We start from the raw sequence: 26,392 nt of genomic DNA on the forward strand, positions 1-26,392 counted from the left end.
GCTCAAGCTAAAACTAAGGGCAAATAATAACCTCCTCACACATTCCCCTGCAAGTTTCTCTGTCATTCCTTTAAAATATTTCCCTTCTTTGAACAAGCCCTTAAACATCACATCTGAATCAGTTTCCATCTGATTACAGACGGAGCGTTTTTGAAAGTGCGAGGGCTGAGTGATCACTGAGTATTAGGGATACCCGGTGAGGGAGTGGAGCAATCGAGTGGGGGGAGGGTGTGGGGGAAATCTCTGATCATCGTTAAGTGATCAACAGCAACACACTCCTTAATCCAATGGCCAGAAGCACCTTCACCTGTGGGAGAGTCTGTCTGTTAAGGATAGACCTGTTCAGCCACAGCAGGAAATGCAACCTTTAATGAAAAACATTCCCTTCTCCAACCAGGGTAACGTCAAAGCCAACAAAAAAAAACCCTGTTTGCCTCCCGGAAGTGAATCTCATTCTTTATCTATCTTGGGTGTTCACAAAGTTGCTGTGTTTGTAGATTGTAATCTTCTGTGGCAGTGGCAGTTTTTCTACTACTTTTTTTGTTTTTTTAGTGTGTTTAAATGTGTGATTTTGATGTTCCCCTGTGTGTCTTGAGGGGCGGGGGCGGGTGAGGGTGAGGAGTCGGGGTGAGGGTGAGGGCTGGGGGGTGAGGAGTGAGGAGTGGATAAGGAGGAAACCAAAGATTATAGGGAGGTTTCACGGCAGTCGGGTCACGACCCATGACCAGTACTGTTGCTAGGCTACTCCAAATGGATTACACGCGATGAACTGCAGGTAGGCACTTACCATTGTTTCCAGCGTAGCGGGCCCGTTAAAACCCGCTGAAATTGTCAATTTTGCGCTGTAAATAATTATGGAAATCGGGATAAGCGTATGAGACATTTAGCCAACTTCACAATTCCAAAAGTGAGGAGAAATGACGGTAGATAAAAACGAGAGCTCAAGGGACAACAACAGCCAGAGTGCTTGGCGAACATTGGCCGTTTGCTCACTGCATTTAATCAACTAAGGCATTATTTGTATTTTTTTCTTGATTCCTTTGGCATCTAAAAAGTTTCAGAAGTGATAAATCTGGCTGTAATTTTTTTTAATTGCCCATGGTTCTCGTGGGTTTTTACATACAAAATGAAAACGCATCTGAAAAAAAATTTACAGCCAGATTTATCACTTCTGAGAATTTTTAGATACCAAAGGAATCAAGAAAAAAAAAACAAATAATGCCTTACTTGGTGAAATGCAGTGAGCAAACGCGATAATTCCCAATATTTTCAATGTTTACCAAGCACTTTAACAGCTGTAGTCCCTTCAGTTCTCGCTTCTCTATACCTTCATTTCACTTCACGTTTGGAATTCTAGTTGGGTACATGTCTCTCACACTTACCCCGACTCCCACAATTTTTTTCAGCGCAAAAATTCAACATTTTGGCCGTTTTTAACAGGTAGGAAAGTACGCGTTTCTAGCATTAATAACACGTACCGGAAGTGACGGATGTCTTCCAGTTGGATTTAGCGGCTCCGTGCATCGAGCCCTCACCTTTCGTGCAACCCCCCTATACAGGAGCAAGATAAACCACTCGACGAAAAAGCTGTGGTACGGTCATGGGCACATGTGGCGCGCCATTTTGGGAATCATAAATATTAGGGGAGTGTTTTGAATGGGCATCTGTCATAGTGTCCACATCTACACGCGTAGCGAGCCGTGCTGCTATAGCGTCCGAATCGCCAATGTAAGCGATTCAAGCACTTTATAGCAGTCTTTCTTCAGGTTCCCCACTAAAGACGAAAGGTAAGAAAAACATTATTACTTCATGTCTTGAGGCCGATCTCTTCCTACAGCTCAGATCGTGGAGCAGGGGGTCGCCAGAAGAATTGCTCTGATCGCTGGCCCCGCGGACTATAACACCCTGAAGCCGCGGTGTGTGGAGCTTCTAGTCGCGGGGGCAGCGAGCACTTTCCCTCGCGGAGTCTGGGATTCCTCGCCGGAGAAAAGCTCCGATCGCCGGCCCGCGGCCTATAACATCATGAAGCCCCGGTCTCCGGTAGGAGGCGGCCGATTCAGGACCTCCAAGCAGCGGAGATCCCGAATCGGCTTGTGTTTAAGCAGGTTTGAAATAGTGTTAAAGTACAGGGAAAAAATGATGTTAAATATACACAATGTACACGATCAGTGGTGTTTAAAATACATGATAAATAGAGTTATAGGGAACATTGACATGCCACGAGGAGCACACATTAAAGCCTTAATTTCCTTCCCAATGTATGATGACTGTAACATATATAATTCTATTCTTATGATCCTGACAATGTATTGTATTATATAAGACATTTTTGGGTACATCAGCAAGTTATTAGAAAGTCTTCTTTTATAGATGTAGACTTAGCACAATAAAAAAGGTAGACAAAAATGCTCCAGCTCCATAAGAATTTCTCCAGCATTTTTGTCTACCTTCGATTTTCCAGCATCTGTAGTTCCTTCTAAAACAATAATAAGGGTGTCAATTTTTACACTGCTGTACATTTTTGGATTGTTCTTGTCGTAAGGCAGGCATGGTATTGTAAGCATTTCTACATTTAAGTTAAATCAAGTCAAGTCAAGAGAGTTTATTGTCATGTGTCCCAGATAGAACAATGAAATTCTTGCTTTGCTTCAGCACAACAGAACATAGTAGAATAGAATAGTTTCTTTATTGTCATTGTAACATGAACCATGTACAACGAAATTTAAAATGTCAGCCAGTCAGTGCAGCATTCAAACATTTCTAAAAGCTAACGATACATACAAGGTAAAATATTAAAGATAAACAACTAAATAAATATCACGAACAAAGCACGCATACACACCCAACCCTACATCCTTCTGTCGATTTCACAGTTACCACAGTCCCTTAGTCTGTATCGCCCCTGCGTTCCTTGGCGGTTACATTTAGTGCTTTTATAGCAGTGGGGTAAAAACTTTTTTAGTCTGCATGAATACAGACTTTATTCAGTAGGCATATATTGACCTACTAGAGGAAAAATGCATCTTCAATATACATGTCTCTCTCCACCCCTGAAAACAATTGCATTTAAGTGACATATCATCCATTCTGCAGTTATGTAGTTATAGTCAGATTTGTTCTTGTAAGTTAATTCTATATGATATTTTACTGTAATTTCAGATGTTGACAGTGGGTCCAGAATACTTGTTGATAAGATATCCTACAGCCAACTACTTAGTACTTGTCAAAGAACTGCCGTCTTTGTTCTGAACACCCTGTATATCTCACACATAAAACAATAAATTATGTAAATCTTACCATAAATGACAGAAATAAAAAGTGTTATCCTTGTTTATGAATTTTGTTGTAGAATGATTTAAAATTGAGTGGATTGATGCAATATACTGCTAACCCACAAATGTTTAGGTATGAGATATTCACATTTAAAAACTCACTCAGAGCTCAGGTGGCTGCGAGCGGCTGCCGGGCCCGGACAGCGGAACCACAGCGAGACCCGGGGCTCGCAGGTGACCTGGGAACTGCAGCTAGTCCCGGAGGGTCCTGGCCCCTATGCAAAAAAGGCTGCGGACCCCTGGACTAAACCAAACCCTCGATCCTGTCCCGCCATCCTTTTTTTCAAAATTTAGCAACTCAAATGGTGGTGTGTCTTCATTGCCGGGAAGTAGGGTAACTCATTTCCCTCATATATGTAGATTTCCCTCAAATATATGTTAAATTAAAAACTAAACTATGGTAGCAATGCACAGTTTTCATGTATAATACTCGCACTTCTGCATCAATGTAGGTATGTATACACTATTTCTTTACACTAATATAGAATGAAAAAATATCTTGGCATGTGTTCATTTATATTTTATTCACAATATTAGGATTTCAGAGAGAGGTTGAATGAAAGAAAACGTTCAACAAAATTAGGAGATCACAAGAAAGAAACTAGAGAAACATACATATGTGTGTGTTCTATATTTATATACATATATATCACACATATATACGCATCATATATACACATCATATAATGAATATATGTGTTTATAAGAAACTAGAGAATTATGTATGTGTGTTATATAATTATATACATCAATATCACACATATCTATATCTGTCTATCTGTCTATCGATATTCTTTCTATCTATATATATATAAAACTCAAATCAGTCCGCCTGCAGTACGGATCCCTTCCTGCCTTTCGATTCGTTGACGGCTGCTCCTTCCTCAGCTTCCAACACACTTTGAAACAATGTTGCAAGACAGGAACACTGAACTTTTCACTGCTGCAGCAGGCAGGGATTTTTTTTAAAAAGGCAGGGCAGTGCTGCAATCTTACTTTTGAGAACGGCTTCAGTTCCATTGGAGGAGACGGGTGCATGGTGGAATATTGGGTTGGGGGATCACACCATTGGGGGAGCAGACCCAACGGGTCTGCACTTGGTCTAGTCTATATATATATAAAACTCAAATCAGTCCGCCTGCAGTACAGATCCCTTCCTGCCTTTCGATTTGTTGACGGCTGCTCCTTCCTCAGCTTCCAACACACTTCGAAACAATGTTGCAAGACAGGAACACTGAACTTTTCAATGCTGCAGCAGGCAGGGATTTTTTTTAAAGAGGCGGGGCAGTGCTGGAATCTTACTTTTGAGAACGGCTTCAGTTCCATTGGAGGAGACGGGTGCATGGTGGAATATTGGGTTGGGGGATCACACCATTGGGGGAGCAGACCCGTCTGCACTTGGTCTAGTATATATTTAAAACTCTGGCCCCATCCGACCGACTGCCGACCGGCGCCCTTCCTGCCTTTCGATTCGTGCCCGATACTCGCAGATGTCCAATCGGAATGGCCGATGCTCGCAGATGTCCAATCGGAATGGATTCATTTGCATGTACGGCTGCCGGCTGCATTTCTTCCTTTGATTCATTGCCACGCCCAATCCAGACGCTCAATCTCCGAGATATTTTCCATTTCGGTAGAGATTTCGCTTTTCTTTCTAAGTATCCGCTCCTCGTTTCATTTTGTCGTGTTGAAGTACACGTTTTTAATCAAATCCTTCTCCCCCCCCCCCACCACCCACCCCCAAGTATTTCAAAAATAAACAGGCTTCTCCATTTACATGTCAGCTTCCAACACACTTCGAAACAAAGTTGCAAGACAGGAACACTGAACTTTTCACTGCTGCAGCAGGCAGGGGAGGTGCCATTGGATTTTTTTTTAAAGAGGCAGGGCAGTGCTGCAATTTTGAGAACGGCTTCAGTCCCATTGGAGGAGACGGGTGCATGGTGGAATATTGGGTTGGGGGATCACACCATTGGGGGAGCAGACCCAACGGGTCTGCACTTGGTCTAGTATATCTATAAAACTCTGGGGCCATCCGTCCGACTGCTGTCCGGAGCCCTTCCTGCCTTTCAATTCGTGCCCGATACTCGCAGATGTCCAATCGGAATGGCCGATGCTCGCAGATGTCCAATCAGAATGGATCCATTTGCATGTACGGCTGCCGGCTGCATTTCTTCCTTTGATTCATTGCCACGCCCAATCCAGCCGCTCAATCTCCGAGATCTTTTCCATTTCGGTAGAGATTTCGCTTTTCTTTCTAAGTATCCGCTCCTCATTACATTTCGTCGTGTTGAAGTGCACGTTTTTAATCAAATCCTTCTCCCCCCCCCCCTCCACACCCAAGTATTTCAAAATTAACTGGCTTCTCCATTTACATGTCAGCTTCCAACACACTTCGAAACAAAGTTGCAAGACAGGAACACTCTGAACTTTTCACTGCTGCAGCAGGCAGGGGAGGTGCAATTGAGGGAGGCAGGGGAGTGCTGGAAACTTACATTTGGCAACGGCTTCAGTTCCATTGGAGGAGACGGGTGCATGGTGGAATATTGGGTTGGGGGAATCACACCATTGGGGGAGCAGACCCAACGGGTCTGCACTTGGTCTAGTTATTATATAAAAGTCTGTGGCTGCCGGCTGCCTTTCTTCCTTTTGATTCGCTGCTCCTTCCTATCAGCTTCCAACACACTTCAAAACAAAGTTGCAAGACAGGAACACTCTGAACTTTTCACCTCAATGAGATATCACAGCAAGTGCTTCAACAGGAGGGGGAGGGCCAATTGGTATTGCAATTGGAACTGCTGCAGCAGGCAGGGAGGTGAAATTGGAATTTTTTTTAAATCCACTGCTGAGGGAGGCAGGGGAGTGCTGGAATCTTACATTTGGGAACGGGTTCAGTTCCGTTGGAGGAGACGGGTGCATGGTGGAATATTGGGTTGGGGGATCACACCATTGGGGGAGCAGACCCAACGGGTCTGCACTTGGTCTAGTATATTACTAAAACTCTGATCTTGACCGCTTTTGGCACACTGTGGCGTGATTTCCGAGAGAACGCCGCCACCTAGGGCCGTCATTTTTGGCCACCTTGCTCAGAGCTCCCCGTCCGCCTTTCGGGGTCGGAGGATTTTTCCCATTGATGAAAAATCAGAGAGATATTAATGTTTTTAAAAGATTTGCCATTCTCTCTGCTGCCCCTGCTGGTAGGAGGGGGAGGGACTATAAAACCCGGAAGTGGTGTGCCTCACTCACTCTTCAAGATGGAGGAAGCCAGAGGTTCACGTTTCTCTGAGCTGTGAATAACACTGAACACATGTCTACTCAACTGTGAGTGCCCTTAATGCGGTTCTAAAATGCAAGCAAAAAGTGTCTATTGGCACTAAAATGCTTGCAAAAAGTGTCTTATGGTTCTAAAATGTTTGCAAATGGTGTCTATTGGTGCTAAAATGCTTGCAAAAAGTGTCTATTGGTTCTAAAATGTTTACAAAAAGTGTCTATTGGTTGAAACGGGGTTTGCAGTCTCTCCCTGCGGGGGAATACGACCTTTTTGTCGTATTCCCCTTCTCTGCCTCCGTCTACGCTGAGGCCTAATGGAGCTGACGACCTCGAGGCTCCGGAGGCAGAGCACCGTCAGGACTCGCTCTGAGCTCGTTCCCGTGAGGGTGGTCCGGCTCAGGGCTGGAAGAGGTTGGGACGCTCCCGTGAGGGCGGCCAGCCCGAGGGTGGAACGAGGCTCCCGTCGGAGCGGCCGAGCTCGGGAAGGTGCGGCGCTGGCAGCCCGAGGGAGGTTCGGCGCCCAAGTCGGGGCGGCCCGGTCCGGGGGGAGAAGCGACGCCCAAGTCGGGGCGGCCCGGTCCGACGTCCAAGTCGGGGGGAGGTTCGGCGCCCAAGTCGGGGCGGCCCAGCCTGAGGCTGAAGACGGCACAGTACTCACGTGAGGGTGGCTGGGACGGTGTTCTGGCGGCAGTGACCTGAGTCCGGGGTTCGGCCGCGGGCCAGCAGCTGCTTCTGCAGGACTGGTGGGCGGCAGCTTCAACCACCCCGGGCCGCGGTGTTTGAGCCGCGGGACTGTTCTTAACATCGCCGGGGGGGGGGGGGGGGGGGGGGGGGGTATCGCCCCCGCGCAGAGGGAGAAGAGGAGGGAAGAGACTGCGACCTAAGACTTTTGCCTCCATCACAGTGAGGAGATGCTGGGTGGACTCACTGTGGTGGATGTTAATGTGTGTTTATTGTTGTTTTATTGTATGGTATTATATGTATGACTGCTGCAATTTCGTTCAGACTTCGGTCTGAATGACAATAAAAGGCTATCTATCTATCTATCTATCTCTCTATCTAAAATGCTTGCAAAAAGTGTTTAATGGTTCTAAAATGTTTGCAAAAAGTGTCTATTGGTTCTAAAATGTTTGCAAAAAGTGTCTATTGGTTCTACAATGCTTGCAGAAAGTGTCTTTTTTGGTTCTAAAATGCTTGCAAAAAGTGTCTAATGGTTCTAAAATGCAAAAAGTGTCTCTAATGGTTCTAAAATGCTTGCAAAAAGTGTCTATTGGTTCTAAAATGCTTGCAAAAAGTGTCTATTGGTTCTAAAATGCTTGCAAAAAGTGTCTAATGGTTCTAAAATGCTTACAAAAAGTGTCTCTAATGGTTCTAAAATGCTTGCAGAAAGTGTCTATTGGTTCTAAAATGCTTGTAAAAAGTGTCTCTTGGTTCTAAAATGCTTGCAGAAAGGTCTCTATTGGTTCTAAAATGCTTGCAAAAAGTGTCTCTTGGTTCTAAAACACTTGCAAAAAGTGTCTTTGTTCTAAAATGCTTGCAGAAAGTGTCTCTTTGTTCTAAAATGCTTGCAGAAAGTGTCTCTTTGTTCTAAAATGCTTGCAGAAAGTGTCTCTTTGTTCTAAAATGCTTGCAGAAAGTGTCTCTTTGTTCTAAAATGCTTGCAGAACCTGTCTCTTTGTTCTAAAATGCTTGCAGAACCTGTCTCTTTGTTCTAAAATGCTCGGAGAAAGTGTCTCTTGGTTCTAAAATGCTCGCAAAGAGTGTCTCTTGGTTCTAAAATGCTCGCAAAGAGTGTCTCTTGGTTCTAAAATGCTCGCAAAGAGTGTCTCTATTGGTTCTAAAATGCTTGCAAAGAGTGTCTCTATTGGTTCTAAAATGCTTGCAGAGTGTCTCTTTGTTGTAAAATGCCTGCAGAGTGTCTCTTTGTTCTAAAATGCCTGCAGAGTGTCTCTTTGTTGTAAAATGCTTGCAAAGAGTGTCTCTTTGTTCTAAAATGCTCGCAGAAAGTGTCTCTTTGTTCTAAAATGCTCGCAGAAAGTGTCTCTTTGTTCTAAAATGCTCGCAGAAAGTGTCTCTTTGTTCTAAAATGCTCGCAGAAAGTGTCTCTTTGTTCTAAAATGCTTGCAGAAAGTGTCTTTTGATTCTAAAATGCTTGCAAAATTTGTCTCTATTGGTTCTAAAATGCTTGCAAAAAGGGTCTCTATTGCTTCTAAAATGTGTGTGTGCACGTCTGTGGATGAGTGTGTGTATGAATGTGTGTGTATGTGTGAGTGTCTGTGTATGAGTGTGTGTGATGTGTGAATGTCTGTGTATGTGTGTGAGTGACTGTCTCTGTGTATGAGTGTCTGTTTGTGTGTGTTCGTGTTCTGCTTGAAATGCTGTGAAATTGGCTTGGAGTGCTGTGAGGTTGGACTTGCTGCCTGCACTCAATGATGACTTTTGAGGTAAATTCTCAGATTTACTTTGTTAAAATTTGACTGCTTAATCTCTATATTAAAATTGTCTTTTTTTTAATATCAAAAGCAAAGTGTTATCAAATGGCAATGAGCAGCAGAACACAGCAAGAGACACAACAAAAAAAACTTAATAAATCTCATCTTTAACATTAAATTGTTGTTATATTTTGTCATTCACATTTTAAACTTTAATAAATCCTTTTTCCACTTGCCATGCCTGCGTGCTCTTCATCACAATAGTAACCTAATAGGCAGGAAGGGTTGCGCTGTCGGAAAGAGCCATTAAGAGTGCATGGGGGAGATTGAGGGGAGATGGACTGAATGCGTGTGGGGGAGGGGAATGGCATGGAGCACCTTAAAAAAAAAAAGGAGCACCTTATTTATTATAAACAAAGATAATAATATTCTAACAATGAAGGCTAAGAGAACTAGATAAGCTGCAAAATGCTGTGGTGGATGTTTGTGTTAGATTTTTATTGTGTTTTTTGTGTGTTTTTCATTGTACCGCTGCTGGCAAATTCATTTCACAGTGACGAATAAAACTGATTGATTGATTGAGTTCAGCCGGTCTTTTTTTCCCTGTTGCCAGCCGGGCAACCTCAGCAGCTTTTTAGGTTGTCAACTGATAGTTTAGGTGGTCATTTAAGACAGCTTGCATGACGCGTGCGATAATGTGCTCGGACGGGGTGCATAGTTACCAGTCGGAATTATGGTCAATGAATTCACATATTATTTCTGCTTCAAATAAAGTCACAAACATATTCACAAATCAAGACATTATATATACCACAATGAGACGCAGCAAAATTACAATACAGTATCTCATTTCTTTTTACATGTTGTAATAAATGCAATTTCTATTATTTTTTTCCACTTCCAAACAAAAATCTGGTTGGATTATTCAGCGAATGATCAACCTCGGTGAGACCAAGTGCTTCGCACAACACCTCCATTTAGTTTGCAATAACCAACCTGATCTCCCGGTGGCTCAGCACTTCAATTCCCCCTCCCATTCCGAATCTGACCTATCTATCCTGGGCCTCCTCCGTGGTCAAGAGTTAGGCCCACCGCAAATAGGAGGAACAGCACCTCATATTTTGCTTGGGTAGTTTACACCCCAGCAGTATGAACATTGGCTTCACCAATTTTAGGTAGTCCTTGCTTTCTCCCTCCTTCCCTCCCATTCCCAGCTCTTCCAAAGCCTACTGTCTCTGCCTCTTCCTTTCCTTTTCCCACTCCGCCTTCAAGACTGCAACAGTACATTGGCCATAAAGTTGCTGCCTAAAATTGCCAGAGACCCGGAATTGATCCTGAATATGGGTACTGTCCATATGGAGTTTGCTCCTTTTCCCTTTGATCGCTTTGAATAGTCTTCACCCTACCATAGTTACCCAAACAGATGCAACTAAATTTAAGGTACTTTTTTTCACAAGAACCCTTTTTTGCTTAAGTTCCAAGTCAAGAGTCAAGGGTTTTATTGTCATGTGTCCCAGATAGGACAATGAAATTCTTGCTTGCTGCAGCACAACAGAATGTATAAACATAAACAGAACAGGAGATAAAAGTTCAGTGTGTCTATATACCATAGACCATATATATACACAGATAGAGTGCAATAGGCCGGTAGATAAAAATGCTGGAAAAACTCAGCGGGTGAGGCAGCATCTATGGAGCGAAGTAGGCAACGTTTCGGGCCAAAACCCTTCTTCAGACTGATGAGAGGGTGGGATGGGGGGGGGGGGGAGGGTGAGGTGCTGCCCCTCCAATTTCCGGTGGTCCTCACTCCGGCCATGGAAGAGGCCCAGGACAGAAAGTTTGGATTCGGAATGGGGGGGGGGGGGGGGGGGTTGAAGTGCTGAGCCACCGGGAAATCAGGTTGGAGGAGCAGCACCTCGTATTTCGCTTGGGCAGTTTGTATCCCAGCGGTATGAACATTGACTTCTCTAAATTCAGGTAGTCCTTGCTGTCTCCTCCCCTTCTCAGCTCTCCCTCAACGCTCTGGCTCCTCTACCTTTCTTCTTCCCACCTCCCCACCCTCTCATCAGTCACAAGGAGGGTCTCGACCCGAAACGTTGCCTATTTCCTTAGCTCCATAGATGCTCTTCGCCCGCTGAGTTTATCCAGCATTTTTGTCTACCTTCGATTTTCCAGCATCTGCAGTTCCTTCTTAAACAAGTGCAGTGGGCTGTTATTTTTCAGAGTTTGGATTTTGGTGGTGGTGGGTCCATTAGTTTAAATTCCACTTGGAATATTTTTGGAGGACCGGGAAACCAAGAAGCAAGAATTGCTCCAGCTCCAGCGAGTGATTATGCATTGCTTTTCAGCGGTCGCGGCTAAGCGGCGACCGGACACCAATGGCAGCCAGATCTCCCACAATGCAAAGGGAGGGAGAAAGTGCCTGATGCCGACCAGTTGCTGTGGCAGTGCGCATCAAAGATCCTAGAGGAGCAAGTAGACCACTCCTCCGAAATGCAATAGGCTGGCGTGTAGTACGTGTGGAACGCCACAACCGCCATTTGTTTATGCCTCCCGCTGTGCACTCCGCTCTATCGTCTGGTGTCATCAGTGTTGTAGGGAACAGTGTTTGATTTAGCGCATCGATCACATCACATATTTTAGTTAATTTTATTGTCAATGTTTTCCTCCTGTTCCCCCATTTCCCTCCCATCTTTCCTCCCCAGCCGCCACCTTTGCGTAGTTTCCCTTACATTGTGTTTAAGAGGGAACTGCAGATGCTGGAGAATCGAAGGTTACATTGTATTGTGCAGTTTTCCTTCTATTGCTTTAACACACACTGTGCACAAAATTAAATTTAACATATATATATTTATATGAATGTGTGTGCCTGTGTGTGAGAGAGGAAAGTTAAGGGTCTGTCCCACCAGCATGCGATTGCATGCGTCTAGCGAGACCAAATGTGGTCGCTTGAAAAATCTTTCACTGCTACATAAATAAAAGTGACTTGACGTGACATATTTCTCTAGTTTCTTTCTTTTTCTTTCAATCTGTGTGTGTGTGTGTATGCAGCCGTCCCATTCCGTCCAAAGATTATAGAGCTGAGCTCCTCTAGTATCTTTGATTGTAACCGCCGCCGAACCACCATTGCACCCAAAGATGATAGAGCAGTTGTATAATCTTTGATTGCACCCTTCTTCACGGCGGGCTTGTGATGTGTCGACAATCCGAGGGACATAACGGGTAACAGTTCTCGGACTCGAATCTGAGCTCGAAAAATCTTGGTCCCTGGTGGTCACTGGTCCCAATGTGTCCCGCGGGCCATATTTTAGAGACCAATCCCTTACAAGAACAAAAACAAAAACGTACAGGTGTTAAAATTGTCTTTATTATTGTGGTAAGTAAAGATCTATTAAAAATAAGTCTACTAACTTTCTAATGTACCGACAAGCCTAGTTTCCCCAATGGCCGTTGATGGGAGAACAGAAAATAACATTTTCACGACAGAAAATAATAATAATATTTTCTTACTTTTCTTTTTTATTGGGGAACCTAAAGAATGACAGATCTGGTCGTTTAGATTTACGATTAGAACAGTTAGCAGAGCAGTGAGATGAAGATTTAGATGAGGACGCCATGACAGCCCAATGTCGACAATCACACACGTCATATTACGTGTTCTTCGAGGAGTGGTCTATCTTGCTCCTCTATAATCTTTGGTCTAGCTTGCTCCAATCTTTGGTGTGCATGTGCAGGGTGGCACATGCGTACAACCACTTTTTGTCCCTTTGTGTATTCACCAGCAACTGCAGTGTAGCTTAGTTTAGTGTCGTTATATAGTGTGCAAACAGGCCCTTTGGCCCACAGAGTCTGTGCTGAGCAGGGGCACGGGATAAATTTAACGTGGGAAGAAACCCGAGACCACACGCGGTCACAGGGAGAACGTACACACTCCATAAAGACTGCACCTGTAGTCGGAATCGAACCCAGGTCTCTGGCAGTGTAAGGCGGAACTTTACCGCTATGTTACTGTGTCACCCTTGCATTCTATGTTTCTACCTGATATCTTTGCTGGTTTGATTAGTGCAATCAATATACAGATTTAAATCAATTGCCTTCTAGCATAACAGTTATAATGATGCATTTCCCTTGTTGCGTGCTTTAACTTTTACTGTACGTGTTGTTCTACTGAGGGGCAACATTTTGCACAATATTTGTATGTAGGATCCATGTGCCAGTCTCTGCAGCAATTGTGGGCTGAGTCCATCTGTCTCGTTTCTTTATTTGCACATTGTTTTGGTGCAGGGTGTATCAGTACTGTTTCAATCTTTGTACTGCAGCAGGGTAAATTGGACACCAAGTGCTGGAGTAACTCAGCAGGTCAGGCAGCATCTCTGGAGAACATGAATTCTAAAGAAGGGTCTCGACCCTTAACGTCACCTATCCATGTTCCCAAGAGATAATTTCCTGACCCACTGAGCTACTCCAGCACTTTGTGTCTTATTTTGCAAACCAGCATCTGCAGTTCTTTGTATCTCCATTAGAACTGCTGCATCGCCTAATCTCATTTTAATCCCTCATAACTGGATATTACCAACAAGGGTTGTTTTTTTTGAACATCGAATTCTCCCAATTTTGTTAGTCCTTGCTGTCTCCTCCCCTTCCTCAGCCCCCCTGCTGTCTCCTCCCATCCCCCAGCCTTCTGGCTACTCCTCCTTTTCCCTTTCTTGTCCCCACCCACCCCCGCCCCCGATCAGTTTGAAGAAGGGTTTCGGCCCGAAACGTTGCCTATTTCCTTCGCTCCATAGATGCTGCTGCACCCGCTGAGTTTCTCCAGCTTTTTTGTGTAACCTTGTTTTTTTTTAAATTGTTTTAGGATGAATAAGGCTGGAATCAATGTGGTTGCTGCTAACAAGAACCTCCTCTTGATGTACAGTGACATGGACACAGAGGAAAAAGTTAATTTTTACAACTCTTGGGCAGAGAACTATGAAAAGGTAACGTGTATACTTTAAGGGCTAAGATTCTTTCCATCCAACTGTGCGGTAACGTTGCCACTGCTCCCACGACATCACCACGTATCCTCTATAATGCCGTTTACTCCTTTGCACAAATGTCAATGATGAACAAAGTGCCCTGCTTTTGGAAACTTTTTCCTCAAGTTTTCTCCAATTGAATTGTCTTGTTATGCGCTTCATTTCTCTACCTCTATGTGCAGTCATATTGAGTTTAGTCCTGCACCTATTGTCTATTGTTAGTGAACGGCAGCCTATTTATCAGCCTATTTATCTACAACATCACCATGGTTTTCAGACACCCCATTGCATACTCCAGATTGAAGAATGGTCTTGACTCCAAAATGTCATGTATGCATGTCTTCCCGGGTTGCTGCCTGACCAGCTGAGTTACTCCAGCACTTTGTGTCCTCCAGATTAGTCCTCCTCCTACCATCCTTAACTGTAAGGTGTAGATTGCACAGGGTAAAATCCTTTAACCATCGGACCTCATGAACAAAATCTCTTTCTCGCTACAGCACATGAGTGTGATGGATTACCAAGCTCCCAGTCATGGTGTGGAAACCATTGATTCAGTATATTCGGATGATCGAAGCAGTGCGCTGGTTTTCGATGTGCCCTGTGGAACAGGGAAGGTGGCAGAGCTGGTAAGAGAGAATCTCTAATCAAATATCACAGAGATAATGATGTGAAACTGTGCCACCTGTGCCCTTGCAGGTGTGTTAGTGAAGAGGTCCCAGAGTGAATCTGTTTCTTACTGTGGATGTGGACAGAAATAATGAAATTCACAATACCACGACCACACACAAAGGTTTTGTTCGCAAATCTGAATGAACATTTTATAAATAACTTCATTTTCAGCATCAAGCATGCCACGTCTAGAAGTTGTGTTGTTTACTGGAAATATCCCTGTATTGATTCAGCGATACCATTGCAGATGTTAGAATTCTGAACTATAAACAGAGCTTGCTGCAAATATTCAGCAATGCAGGCAGTGTCTGTAGAGAGAGAAGCAGAGTTAATGCTAGAGAACATTAAGTAGCAATGTTACAAAATTTTGCGATTTAAAAAATCAAGTCTGCAATTTATCCCATCAGATAAAGCATAACAATAAGTTTAATTTGACACCTAATTCACTTTCATATCTCAAGTAATAAAAAAGTTATGGCCATTCAAAAGCACATAACCTTCTTAAAAATTAAGAGAACTGAATGAAATTTTCAGTTATCATAGATTGAACCATTCTGAAACAAATATAAAATAATCTGAAGAAGGGTTTCGGCCCGAAACGTTGCCTATTTCCTTCGCTCCATAGATGCTGCTGCACCCGCTGAGTTTCTCCAGCTTTTTTGTGTACCATAAAACAATCTTACTTGGATAACTTGAAATTAAAGCATATAATTAGTTAGTTACCCAATTGTAGCTAATTTCAAACTTCAATTTACTAGATCTAAACATCTATCCATTTCTTAATAAATGATTAACATTTTTAAATAGCCCAAGTGTCCAAATAATATTCACAAATAATTCACAATAAAACATGATTTTTAAATCTCATTTACATCAATTTATAGGCCAAATGGAAGGAATTTAGTGTTCAATTGCTGTAAATTAAAGTCCATTTAAATCGGCTTTCTAGTGGGTTCCTGTGAACGCGCTGGTTTAGAACGTTCACATTGCGCTGGATTTGTGCCCTCAAATGCCCAGAAAAATACTGCAGGATATAAAGAGCCCAAAATGAGCTACTCGCTATAGAAAACGTTATATACAGGGTTATATACATGCCCCATTTAATGTAAAAATAAGGTACATACCTTTAATTGTTTGCTTTATAAAACCCTGGGGCTGCGAGAGGTTGCGAGTTTAGAGAGTGATTTTTAAACTACTCTAACTATTTTACAAGGCCATAAAAACTAATAATACCTTTTGCGACGGGGTCTTTCAGCGATTTTCCGTTAATGATTTACTAGGCTGAACATTTTCGATTGCAACAGCATAGTAAAAATCGCGTTTTAAACCCGCCCCCTCTAAACAGCGCCAAAATCACACACAAGGGGTGGGGCAGATGCTCAGCCACGATTCAGGTAGGTTTTGTAACATACCTACATTAAGTAGGTCAAACTGGGATGGCAATAGTTCTTTAGTACTTCCTTAGTTCAATGCCTCTAACCATTTAAGCTTCAACATAGCCAATAAAAAGACAGGCATAGCGGGAGGGCCCATGGCCAGAGCTTTGATTTGAAGAAGCTGAGAAAGATCAAAAGAAAAGTTGTTGATCCCTCAGGCTTTCCTGATACTCATAGCGTCAGACATACAGCATGGAAATAGGCCCTTCAGCCCAACTTGCCCATGCCAACTAACTTACCCCATCTACACTAGTCCCACTTGTCCATGTTTGGTCCATTATCTATATTACTAAAAGTAAGATCTTGACCACTTCCTGTTTTTCTGTTTCATGATTTTAGAAAAAACGCTGCCACTTACGGCTGTGATTTTTGAACATCTTACTCTGAGTCCTCCTCCGCTGCGCAGAACGAGGATTTTTCCCATCAATGAAAAATAAAAGAGTTATTAATGTTTTAATAATGTTGAGATTCTCTCTGCTGCCCCTGCTGGTGGGAGGGGGAGGGACTATAAAACCTGTAAATGTTGTGCCTCGGTGAGTCTCTGCAAGATGGGGAAGTGAGAGGGTTGCATCTCAGTCTGAGCTGTGAATAACACTGAACACATGTTCACTAAACTGTGAGTGTGCTTTTTTAATGACCTTGAGTGCCCTTAATGTTTGGGTTGAAGTATAAGGTCTACCAATGGTTGCTGGGGGGTGTTTGGGTTGAAGTAAAAGCTCTGCAAATGGTTGCTGAGGGGGGGGGGGGGGGGGGGGGGGGTTAGGTTAAATCAGAAGCTCTGCAAATAGTTGCTGGGGGGGGGGGAGGTTGGGTTGAAATAAAAGCTCTGCAAATGGTTGCTGGGGGGCCCACTTACGGCTGTGATTTTTGGCCATCTTACTCAGACCCCCTTCGCTCATCAGGTGCAGAGGTTCTTCCCAGCAATGAAATATATAAATGTTATTAGTATTTAAAAAATGTTGAGAATCTCTCTCCTGTCAATCACGCCATGAAGGCCACACTTTTTCCGGTGGGAGGGGGGAGGGATTATAAAACCCAGAAGTGTGGGTGTGGCTCAGTCTCAGCATGAGGGTGGAGGGAGAGGTCACGACTGTCTGAGCTGTGAATCAAATGAACACACTGAATGTCTACTGAACTGTGAGTGTTTTTCCACGTGATTTCATGGTGGTTTCACCCTGCTTGAAATGGTATGAAACCGCATTTGAATGTGGCGACCTTGCACACTGTATGAAATAGTATTAAACTGGATTTGAATGTGGTGGCCTTGCACACTGCATGAAATGGTATGCATTTGGATTTGGTGACCTTGCACCCTGCTTTGAAATGGTATGAAACTGCACTTGAATTTGGTGGCCTTGCGCCCTGCCTGAAGTGGTATGAAACTGCATCTGAATTCGGTGGGCTTGCACCCGGCTTGAAGTGGTAGGAAAATGGATTTGAATTTGGTGGCCTTGCACCCTGCTTGAAATGGTATGAAACTGCACTTGATGGCCTTGCACCATGCTTCAAGTGGTAAGAAACTGCACTTGAATTTTGGTGGCCTTGCACCCTGCTTGAAATGGTAGGAAAATGGATTTGAATTTGGTGGCCTTGCACCCCGTTTGAAATGGAATTTCAAGGAATAGCGCGAGTCAACTGCCAGCACATCAGCCGTGAGTGAGCTGTCAGCACATCAGGCTTGAGGGATTGAGCTGCTACCCCAAGAATCCATTTTGCCCACAATCTCCATACTAGCGTTCCAGAAAGCCCCCCACTGGCCACCAATATTGGAATTGGTGGAGAGGAGGAATATTGCAATGGGGGATCAGCCCTCCCGTGTGAACATGGGAGCCAACGGGTCCCACTTAGTCTAGTATCCCCGTAAACCTGTCCTATCCATGTAACTATCCAATTGTTTTTTTAATGCTGTGATTGTACCAGCCTCAACTACCTTCTCCCTCAGCTTGTTCTATATACCTACCACCCTTTGTGCAAAAATGCTACCCCTCAGGGTCCTCTTAAATCTTCCCCCCCCCCCCCTCACCTTAAACGATGTCCTCTGTATAAGCATTCCATTCATTCCACCCAGTGGCTTCCAATTATCACCTCCAGTATAGGTTACTATCTCTACCCTTCTCTCCCCCACCTGACACATCTACCAATCAACCCCTCCACACCTGCATCCACCTATCACTTGCCAACTCTAGCCCCACCCTTTCCGCTCACTTCTCTCCGCCAGCAATCTCCCCCTTATTCCATTAGTCCGGAGGAGGATCCTGACCCAAAGCATTGTCTGCCTCTATCCCATCTACATCACAGTTGTACTGGTAATGGGGGTGAAGGAATTTGAAGTTGTTCCAGTGCTAGTGAACGTATGAGATGTCCTCAATGTAGGTCGGAAGGGATTGGACAAGAGGGGATAAGATAGAGTTGAGGTATGCGGAAATGCAGTAAGTTCAATGGGGCAAGTTGTCCATTTCCTTACACAGATGCCACCTGACCTGTTGAGTTCCTCCAGTTGTCTGTTTTTGTTTTTGCTCAACTTTCCATAAGACAGGTTTGGAGGGACATGGGCCGAACACGGGCAGGTCGGACTAGTGTAGCCGAGACTTGTTGGCCGGTGTGGGCAAGGTGAAATGCAGAAAATTCTGGTTCTTTCAGATGCAGAAACTGGGCTTCAAGAACTTCCATGGAATAGATGGTAGTGAAGAAATGCTGAAGATATCTAAATCCAAAGGATTGTACCAGAAGCTGATGCACTGTCTGATAACTGGAGATAAGCAGCTGCCCGTAAAAGAAGGTAAATGACTGATATAATGTGTTTTAATGGAAATCCAGTAAAGCTGCACATTTATTCTGTAGAATAATCTTTGAGCGTAGAGTCTGTGGCCAATATTGAAGAGATCTACCAACACACCACAGGCCATTTACAGTGGCCCATCAGTTCACATGACTTTTGGATGTGAGAAGAAACTGGGGCGTCTCGTGAAAACCCAAGTAGATACAATTGAAAGATTAGGCCTGGAAACAGGCCCAACAGCCTACTGTGTCCATGGCGATCACCAATCACTGGTTCTATTTTATCCTACTTTTGCATATATTCCCTATACATTAAGGCCAATTTGCAAAGGCCAATTAGCCTACAAACCCAGTGAATGGAAACAAAACATTTAGAAGTGTTCATGAAATATCTGAGCCCACACCACCTTATCTATAGGAATCACAGAAAGGTCTTGACCCAAAACATCACCCATTCCTTTTCTCCAGAGATGCTGCCTGTCCCGCTGAGTTACTCCAGCTTTTCGTGTCTATCTTCCACCTTATCTATAAATTGCTTTTTGGCTTAAAGATAGTTAGTCCATCATCGCCCTGAAGCAGCCGAATAGTTGCACTGGTTGATGGCTATTAGGAAATGTGAAATTAGGATGAGGGAGAGGCTGGTTAGTGTTATCTCCATTTTGCACCCTACGCACCAGAGGCAATTTACAGAAGCCAAATAACCTACAAACCTGCACGCGTTCACATACAAACTCAGACAGCAGACACACATTATCCGTACTCAGGACTGAGCCTGGGTCTCTGGTGCTGTGAGACAATGACTATACCGCTGTGCCACTGTGTTATCACTTGATGGGTTGAAAGGCCCAATTCCATGCTGTATCTGAATGAAACATTGCACATCAAGGGGCCAGGTCCATCCTTCACAACACCAGGCAAAGGCAGTACCAGCGGTATGAATATTGATTTCTCCAATTTCAAATAACCCTTGCATTCCCCCCCTCTTCATTTCCCCCCCCCCCCCCCTCACCTAGTGATCCTCCTAGTTTCACTGTTCCTATCCCTTGCTTATCCCTCTTCCACAGCCCACAATGGACCATTGTGAACTGTACCTTTCCTGGACCAATGGTGCCGGCTCTGATTTGTTCTATCCCTTTTCATACCTCTAGTTTTCCTCTCCCCTGACTCACAACCTGAAGAAGCGTGACCTGGTGGTGCAGCAGTAGAGTTGATGCCTTACAGTGCCAGAGATCTGGGTTTGGTCCTGACTATGGGTACTGTCTGTAGGGTTTTTGTGCATTCTTCCCGTGACCACGTGGGTTTTTCCCTGGGTGCTTTGGTTTCCCCCCGCACTCAAAAGATGTACAGGTTTGTAGGTTAATTGGTTTCAGTCAAAATTGTAAATTATCCCTAGCGTGTGGGTGTAGGATAGTGCTAGTGTATGGGGATAGGTGGCTGGTGCAGGCTCATTGGGCCGAAGGGCCTGGTTCCCCGCTGCATCTCTAAATCTAAAACTAAAACTAAACATCTGGACCCAAAACGTCACTTATTTTCTCCAGAGATGCTGCCTGAATCTCTTGAGTTACTCCAGCGTTTTGTACCTATCGCAGGCAGTACCTCAACAGGTCAGGCATTTCATTTACTGTAAGTTAATTTCTAAGGGCATATGCATTTCTTTCAGATGTGGTGTGAATAAATCTCTGTCCTGTTTGCACTTCCTGTGTTGCACATCTGCTTGTTGTTGAAATATCTTGCAGGTACCTACGACGTTGTGATGGTTGTTGGTGGAATAGCCCAGCAACATCTGCCGTGGGAAATCCTTCCAGAATTGCTGAGAATCACCAAAACAGGTCCGTACAAAGATCAGAAAGGGCAGATGTCACTCAGTAGATCAGGCAGTATCTCTGGAGAACATGGATATGTGATGTTTGAGGACTCGACCCAAAACATCACCTATCCATGTTTCATTCATGGTTGATGCAGCGGTAGAGTTGCTGCCTGACAGCGAATGCAGCGTCCGAGACCCGGGTTCGATCCCGACTACAGGTGCATTCTGTACTGAGTTTGTAAGTTCTCCCCGTGAGCCGCGTGGGTTTTCTCCGAGATCCACCCCCCCCCCCCCCACACATTCCATATAACCATATAACAATTACAGCACGGAAACAGGCCATCTCGACCCTTCTAGTCCGTGCCGAACACATAATCTCCCCTAGTCCCATATACCTGCGCTCAGACCATAACCCTCCATTCCCTTCCCATTCATTTAACTATCCAATTTATTTTTAAATGATAAAAACGAACCTGCCTCCACCACCTTCACTGGAAGCTCATTCCACACAGCTACCACTCTCTGAGTAAAGAAGTTCCCCCTCGTGTTACCCCTAAACTTCAGTCCCTTAATTCTCATGTCATGTCCCCTTGTTTGAATCTTCCCTACTCTCAGTGGGAAAAGCTTTTCCACGTCAACTCTGTCTATCCCTCTCATCATTTTAAAAACCTCTATCAAGTCCCCCCTTAACCTTCTGCGCTCCAAAGAATAAAGCCCTAATTTGTTCAACCTTTCTCTGTAACTTAGTTGCTGAAACCCAGGCAACATTCTAGTAAATCTCCTCTGTACTCTCTCTATTTTGTTGACATCCTTCCTATAATTAGGCGACCAAAATTGTACACCATACTCCAGAATTGGCCTCACCAATGCCTTGTACAATTTTAACATTACATCCCACTCCAAAGACGTACATGTTTGTAGGTTAATTGGCTTGGTAAATGTAAAAATATCCATAGTGGGTGCAGGATGGTGTTAGTGTCCGGGGATCGCTGGTCGGCGTGGACCCGCTGGTCCGAAGGGCCTGTTTCCTCTCTGTATCTCTAAATTAAATCAACAGGGGAGAACACTGGACCTTCTCGGTCAGTTTATTATTTTACACTTATATTCATTACACAGATCACGGAGTGTGAAATAAAGCTGGCAAGCCGAGGTCATGCAAGAAACGGAGGAAAACGTGAGACAATTTATTCAGCAACTCCGTTCTGGTAGAACATCTATCCTGTGTTAAGAAACCTAACTTTCAGGGGATTTAAACCTTGAGTTCAACCTCTACCTGAATTTAATCAATTCATAAAAGCTTTGAAGTTCTCCCTGCAGTCCGTTTCTTAAACACCGTAAAGTTTTGCGCTTTTTTTAACAGCCAAGTACATTAAATGCCATTTATTGCATTGTAGCAATGATAGGCAACGATTTGATAAAAGGTTAATTACATGACAAGAGAAGCATGCAGCTACATAAGAGACACGGAGAAGCTGATCATCGGGGCAGTTCTGTCCATGGTCATGGGAGACTTTTTATAGTAAAAGACTGCATGACATTTTTATCCATGTGATGATTTTTCCACACGTCGGTAGTCGTTGTTGGCTCAAGAGTAACTCGGGAGAGGAACTTGGTAACTTGGGAGAGGAACTTGGTACATCGCAGAAATGAGAAGTAAACGACAAACTTAGACATACACGAGGGAACTCGTTTAAACTCGTGAACATAAACTTGGAAATCTCGTAGACAACCACATATCTGATTTTTTCTTTCACTTGGGATCACTCGTGGGTGGACTCGCACCGCAAGACGGGGCCATAAGGACCTGTGCCAATCCCTGCTGTTACTACATGCTGTTGGACTGATTCTTGTCAGGTAGACTGCATGCCTGAACACAGGACGTCTTTTCTTCGGCAAGGTGTGATGCCATTATTTATTTTAATTGCGACTGCTGGTCTTTCTTTCAGGAGGGCTTATCTGTCTCACAATGAAGACTGAGGTGAGTGACCACAGGAATAAACTGCTTGCTTCCATCCAAGAGTTTCTGAAGAAAGGGCTGTGGGAGGAGATTGTGAAGCGACGTATAGAGAAGTGGCAGAAGGACATGCTACTCACAGGAGTGTCTGAAGAATACGCTGATGGAATCGTATATATCCTCAGGAAGAAATAACCAGAAGTGATTACATATCTGGCACAGAAGCTTATGCCTATACAGCCACCATTTATCTTCTACATCAACCTTCTCTCCACTTTCATTATCTAATCTATCACTATTCATCCCATCCCCCTCACATGTGAGATCCTTCAACCTGTCGACTGTCTTCAACTTCGCCTTTGTCTGTGTAGTGAATTTCACATTCTATGACCCTCTTAGGAGACAAGTTTCCTCTTAATCAATTCCCCACTGAATTTTGTTGTAACTATGTTGCATTGAGCACCTCCTGTTTGGTTTACGTGGACCTTAAGACATTGGAGCATTATTTGTTATCTACTTGCCCATTCTCCTCATGGATTAATGTGCTCTTTTAATTTGTTGACATTCTTCTCAGTTTGACTGTCCCTCCATTTGCAACCCCTAACACACCTCCATTACCCCTCCACATGCACACAGAGAGGCATACACACACACACACACACACACACACACACACGCACACACACATGCACGAATGAACACAAACACACACATATATATATATGCAAACACAGATGGACACAGATACACACACACATTGATACACACACACACACATAAGTGTGCTTTGGTTCATAAATCATTCATGCAAACTATGAACAGCAGCAACCTCAGCACTGATCATTGCTCCCTCCTCTCCACCTTTCACTCTGAACATTTGCACATTTTCACTCTTAGTTCCTTGTTCTGAAGCCAGTCACCAATCCATCGTATCCCCTCATTCCCCGAACTTTGTCATCAATATATTATGGACTCCTTATTGAAGGGATTCTGAAAAATGTGCAAAATTACAAATACTGTAAAACCAATGTCTCCTATTTTGTTCTTTACTCAAAATTATTACCTCAAATAATTAAATTAAAACATTTTGAAATCCATTTTGACTATTCTGGTCGCTCTTTCATTACCTCCATTTATGGAAATCAGGTTATGTTTCCACCACAACCACTGTCAAAGAGTTGCATAGCGTCAAAGCAGGCCCCCTGATCAACAGTTAACGGGAATATAAGCAGTTTAGAAAAGGGATTCGTGTAAATGTGTTCCCAATGGCTGGTGAAGTCCTGATTTGACTTGGTTGTATTTATGCACAGTATGGGGCACAAAATACTGGAGTAACTCAGTGGGACAGGCAGCATCTCTGGAGAGAAGGAATGGGTGACATTTTGGGTCGACACCCTTCTTCAGACTGAGAGCCAGGGGAGGGGGAAATTAGAGATAAGGAAGGGAAGAAAGATCATGTAAGGTGAAAAGGACATATCAAAGCAGACAATGGTCAACAAAATGTACAATGGAGAAATCACGCGGGGCGGAAATTCTGGGAGGAACACCCCCCCCCCCTTGCTTTGAGCGGTGGGGGACGATGGCCCCCATGTTTTGTAATCCGGACTTTATCAGCAGCTTTATAAGGGCCCTCTGTCCCCTGTCTTGTTTTTCTGTTGTATTGAACCTATTGCCGAGTTCATCAGGAAGGACGCAAGCATATATTTTTTTGGGGGGGGGGGGGGTGATGGGGGTGACGAGGGGGGACCAGGGGGGGACGGAGGGACGGGTACACGGGGACCGGTCAAAGGCAGTGGTAAAAACATGGAGGGGGGAAACCGGGGAGACACTATTCACACACACACACACACTGAACCGTCAAATCTCGACCAGGTGAACCGCGACTGGGACCCGCCTGCAGGGTCGCCGAGGGTGTCGTGCAGCTTTGCGTCTTTTACCATCTCCATCAGGAGCTTGGAGGTGCTGTCTAGTCTGTTGTCGGCACCAATGATTATAGAGCAGAGCAAGATAGACCACTCCTCCGAAATCCAAAGGACTGGCGTGTAGTACGTAACGGAACATCACAGCCGCCATTTGTTTATGCCAAACGGGACATCTTTGGCAGCGGAGACGGATTCCCCAGTTATACAATCTGCTCTTATATCAGGTCGCAGGGAAAAGCAAAGATACTAGAGGATCCTCTAGTATCTTTGGGGGAAGAGGACGTTTCCTCCACTCCTGAGTTGATCCAGGACTGGTTCCCAGTCCCCCCGATACCCGATGAAGGCGGCCGGCAGGAGAGCCTCAAAGATTGATCCACTCTATCATCTTTGGTGTAACCAGTGTTGTAGAGAGTAGTGTTTTATACAGTATCGATCACTTCACATATTTAGTTAATATTATTGTAAATTTTATTAAAATTATTGTAAATTGCAGCTCAATAAAATGGCGTCATCTCATACCCATGTCATACTACGCTTTTTTCGCTGGGTGGCGCATCTTGCTCTGCTCTATAATCTTTGGCCGGCACTGCCAGATCGTCCAGCCGCATCAATGATGCAGTTGAAGTCACCGGCCAGGAGAGCCCCGGTACATTACATCCACCACCAGGAGACCCCCCCCAACCACCTCCCTGACCTCAATGATGGCGAAGTTCCCTCCCCGCAGCAAGATTCCCAGATCTGAAGCGCGACAGTCATTGCCCCCCCCGACCTGGAGGCAGTAGATGTCCTTGGCCTAGAATTTGCAGGCCTCCAGCATGACCTTCCTCGTGAACAGGTCCCGTGAGAAGGGAGTCCCCTTGCTGAGGTCCTTCACACTGACTCGCAGGGTATTGCGGATACCCTGTACTCCTGCTCCAGTTGCTGCTGCCATTGTGACTGGATGAGGTGTTAGGTTGGTTACCCAACCCGCATGGATCCACCTCTAAGCCAGCAACTGGCAGACTCCTCGTCACCGATGTGACCTCCAATTTTGATCCGTGATCCATGACCCTTGTCCCGGGAGGACCGCCAGAACCAAAGGTTATAGAGCAGAGCAAGATGCGCCACTCTGCGAAAAAAGCATAGTATGACATGGGTATGAAATGACGCCATTTTATTGAGCTGTAATAATATTAATAACATTACAATAATATTAACTAAATATGTGAAGTGATGGGTGCTATATAAAACACTGTTCCCTAATACACTGATTACACCAAAGATGATAGAGCGGATCAATCTTTGGAACGGATTACACCAAAGATACTAGAGGAGCATTGCCCGCTGCCTCCCTCGGGAGCGCCGACCCCGAACTGTTCTGATAAGAACTGACAGTCTCTTTTACTTAAGTAGCAACAGACGCTACACTTGATCCATCCTGGGACCATTTACGTGCCACCCCCTGTGTGGGATAGTTATCCCTCAGGTCTGCATCCCTCTCACCTTAAACCTAATAGCCCTGTCCCACGGTACGAGTTCATTCCAGGAGCTCTCCCGAGTTTAAAAAAAATCAAACTCATGGTGAGCACGGAGAATGAACGTAGCGGGTACGTCGGAGCTCGGGGACGACTCTTAGCGCTAACGGCAGGTACTCGGGAAGACTCGCTAATGGCAGGTACTCGGGAAGACTCATGAAGATTTTTCAACATGATGAAAAATGTCCACGAGAGCCCTGAGTACCGACGAGTGGCCATTACCGTAAATTTCCGAGTTCGAATCAGGGCAAACTCGGGAGAAC

At 44.4% G+C, this 26,392-nt stretch overlaps 1 protein-coding gene across 4 annotated transcripts; it reads left to right on the forward strand.

Moving 5' to 3' along the window:
* Positions 1–749: 749 nt before the first annotated feature.
* Positions 750–23,790, forward strand: LOC129708809 (methyltransferase-like protein 27). Of its 4 annotated transcripts, none has more exons than XM_055654799.1 (6): positions 750–775; positions 13,890–14,010; positions 14,547–14,675; positions 18,795–18,933; positions 20,669–20,761; positions 22,686–23,790. In XM_055654799.1, exons 1-6 carry the CDS (start codon positions 765–767, stop codon positions 22,886–22,888), a joined length of 696 nt encoding a protein of 231 aa, XP_055510774.1. In that variant the 5' UTR covers positions 750–764; the 3' UTR covers positions 22,889–23,790. The 4 variants fall into 4 exon arrangements, with proteins under 4 accessions (XP_055510774.1, XP_055510775.1, XP_055510777.1 ...); XM_055654800.1 differs by lacking the exon at positions 750–775 and adding an exon at positions 1,555–1,787; XM_055654802.1 differs by lacking the exon at positions 750–775 and adding an exon at positions 12,810–13,015.
* Positions 23,791–26,392: the final 2,602 nt, after the last annotated feature.

The sequence above is a fragment of the Leucoraja erinacea genome, chromosome 24 (assembly GCF_028641065.1).
Source record: "Leucoraja erinacea ecotype New England chromosome 24, Leri_hhj_1, whole genome shotgun sequence".
Taxonomy (NCBI): domain Eukaryota; kingdom Metazoa; phylum Chordata; class Chondrichthyes; order Rajiformes; family Rajidae; genus Leucoraja; species Leucoraja erinaceus.

Excerpts from the sequence above, each read along its gene's own strand:
- LOC129708809 (XM_055654799.1), top strand. Across the intron at positions 18,934-20,668 it reads GCAGCTGCCCGTAAAAGAAG|GTACCTACGACGTTGTGATG; the intron begins GTAAATGACTGA and ends AATATCTTGCAG. Across the intron at positions 20,762-22,685 it reads GCTGAGAATCACCAAAACAG|GAGGGCTTATCTGTCTCACA; the intron begins GTCCGTACAAAG and ends TCTTTCTTTCAG.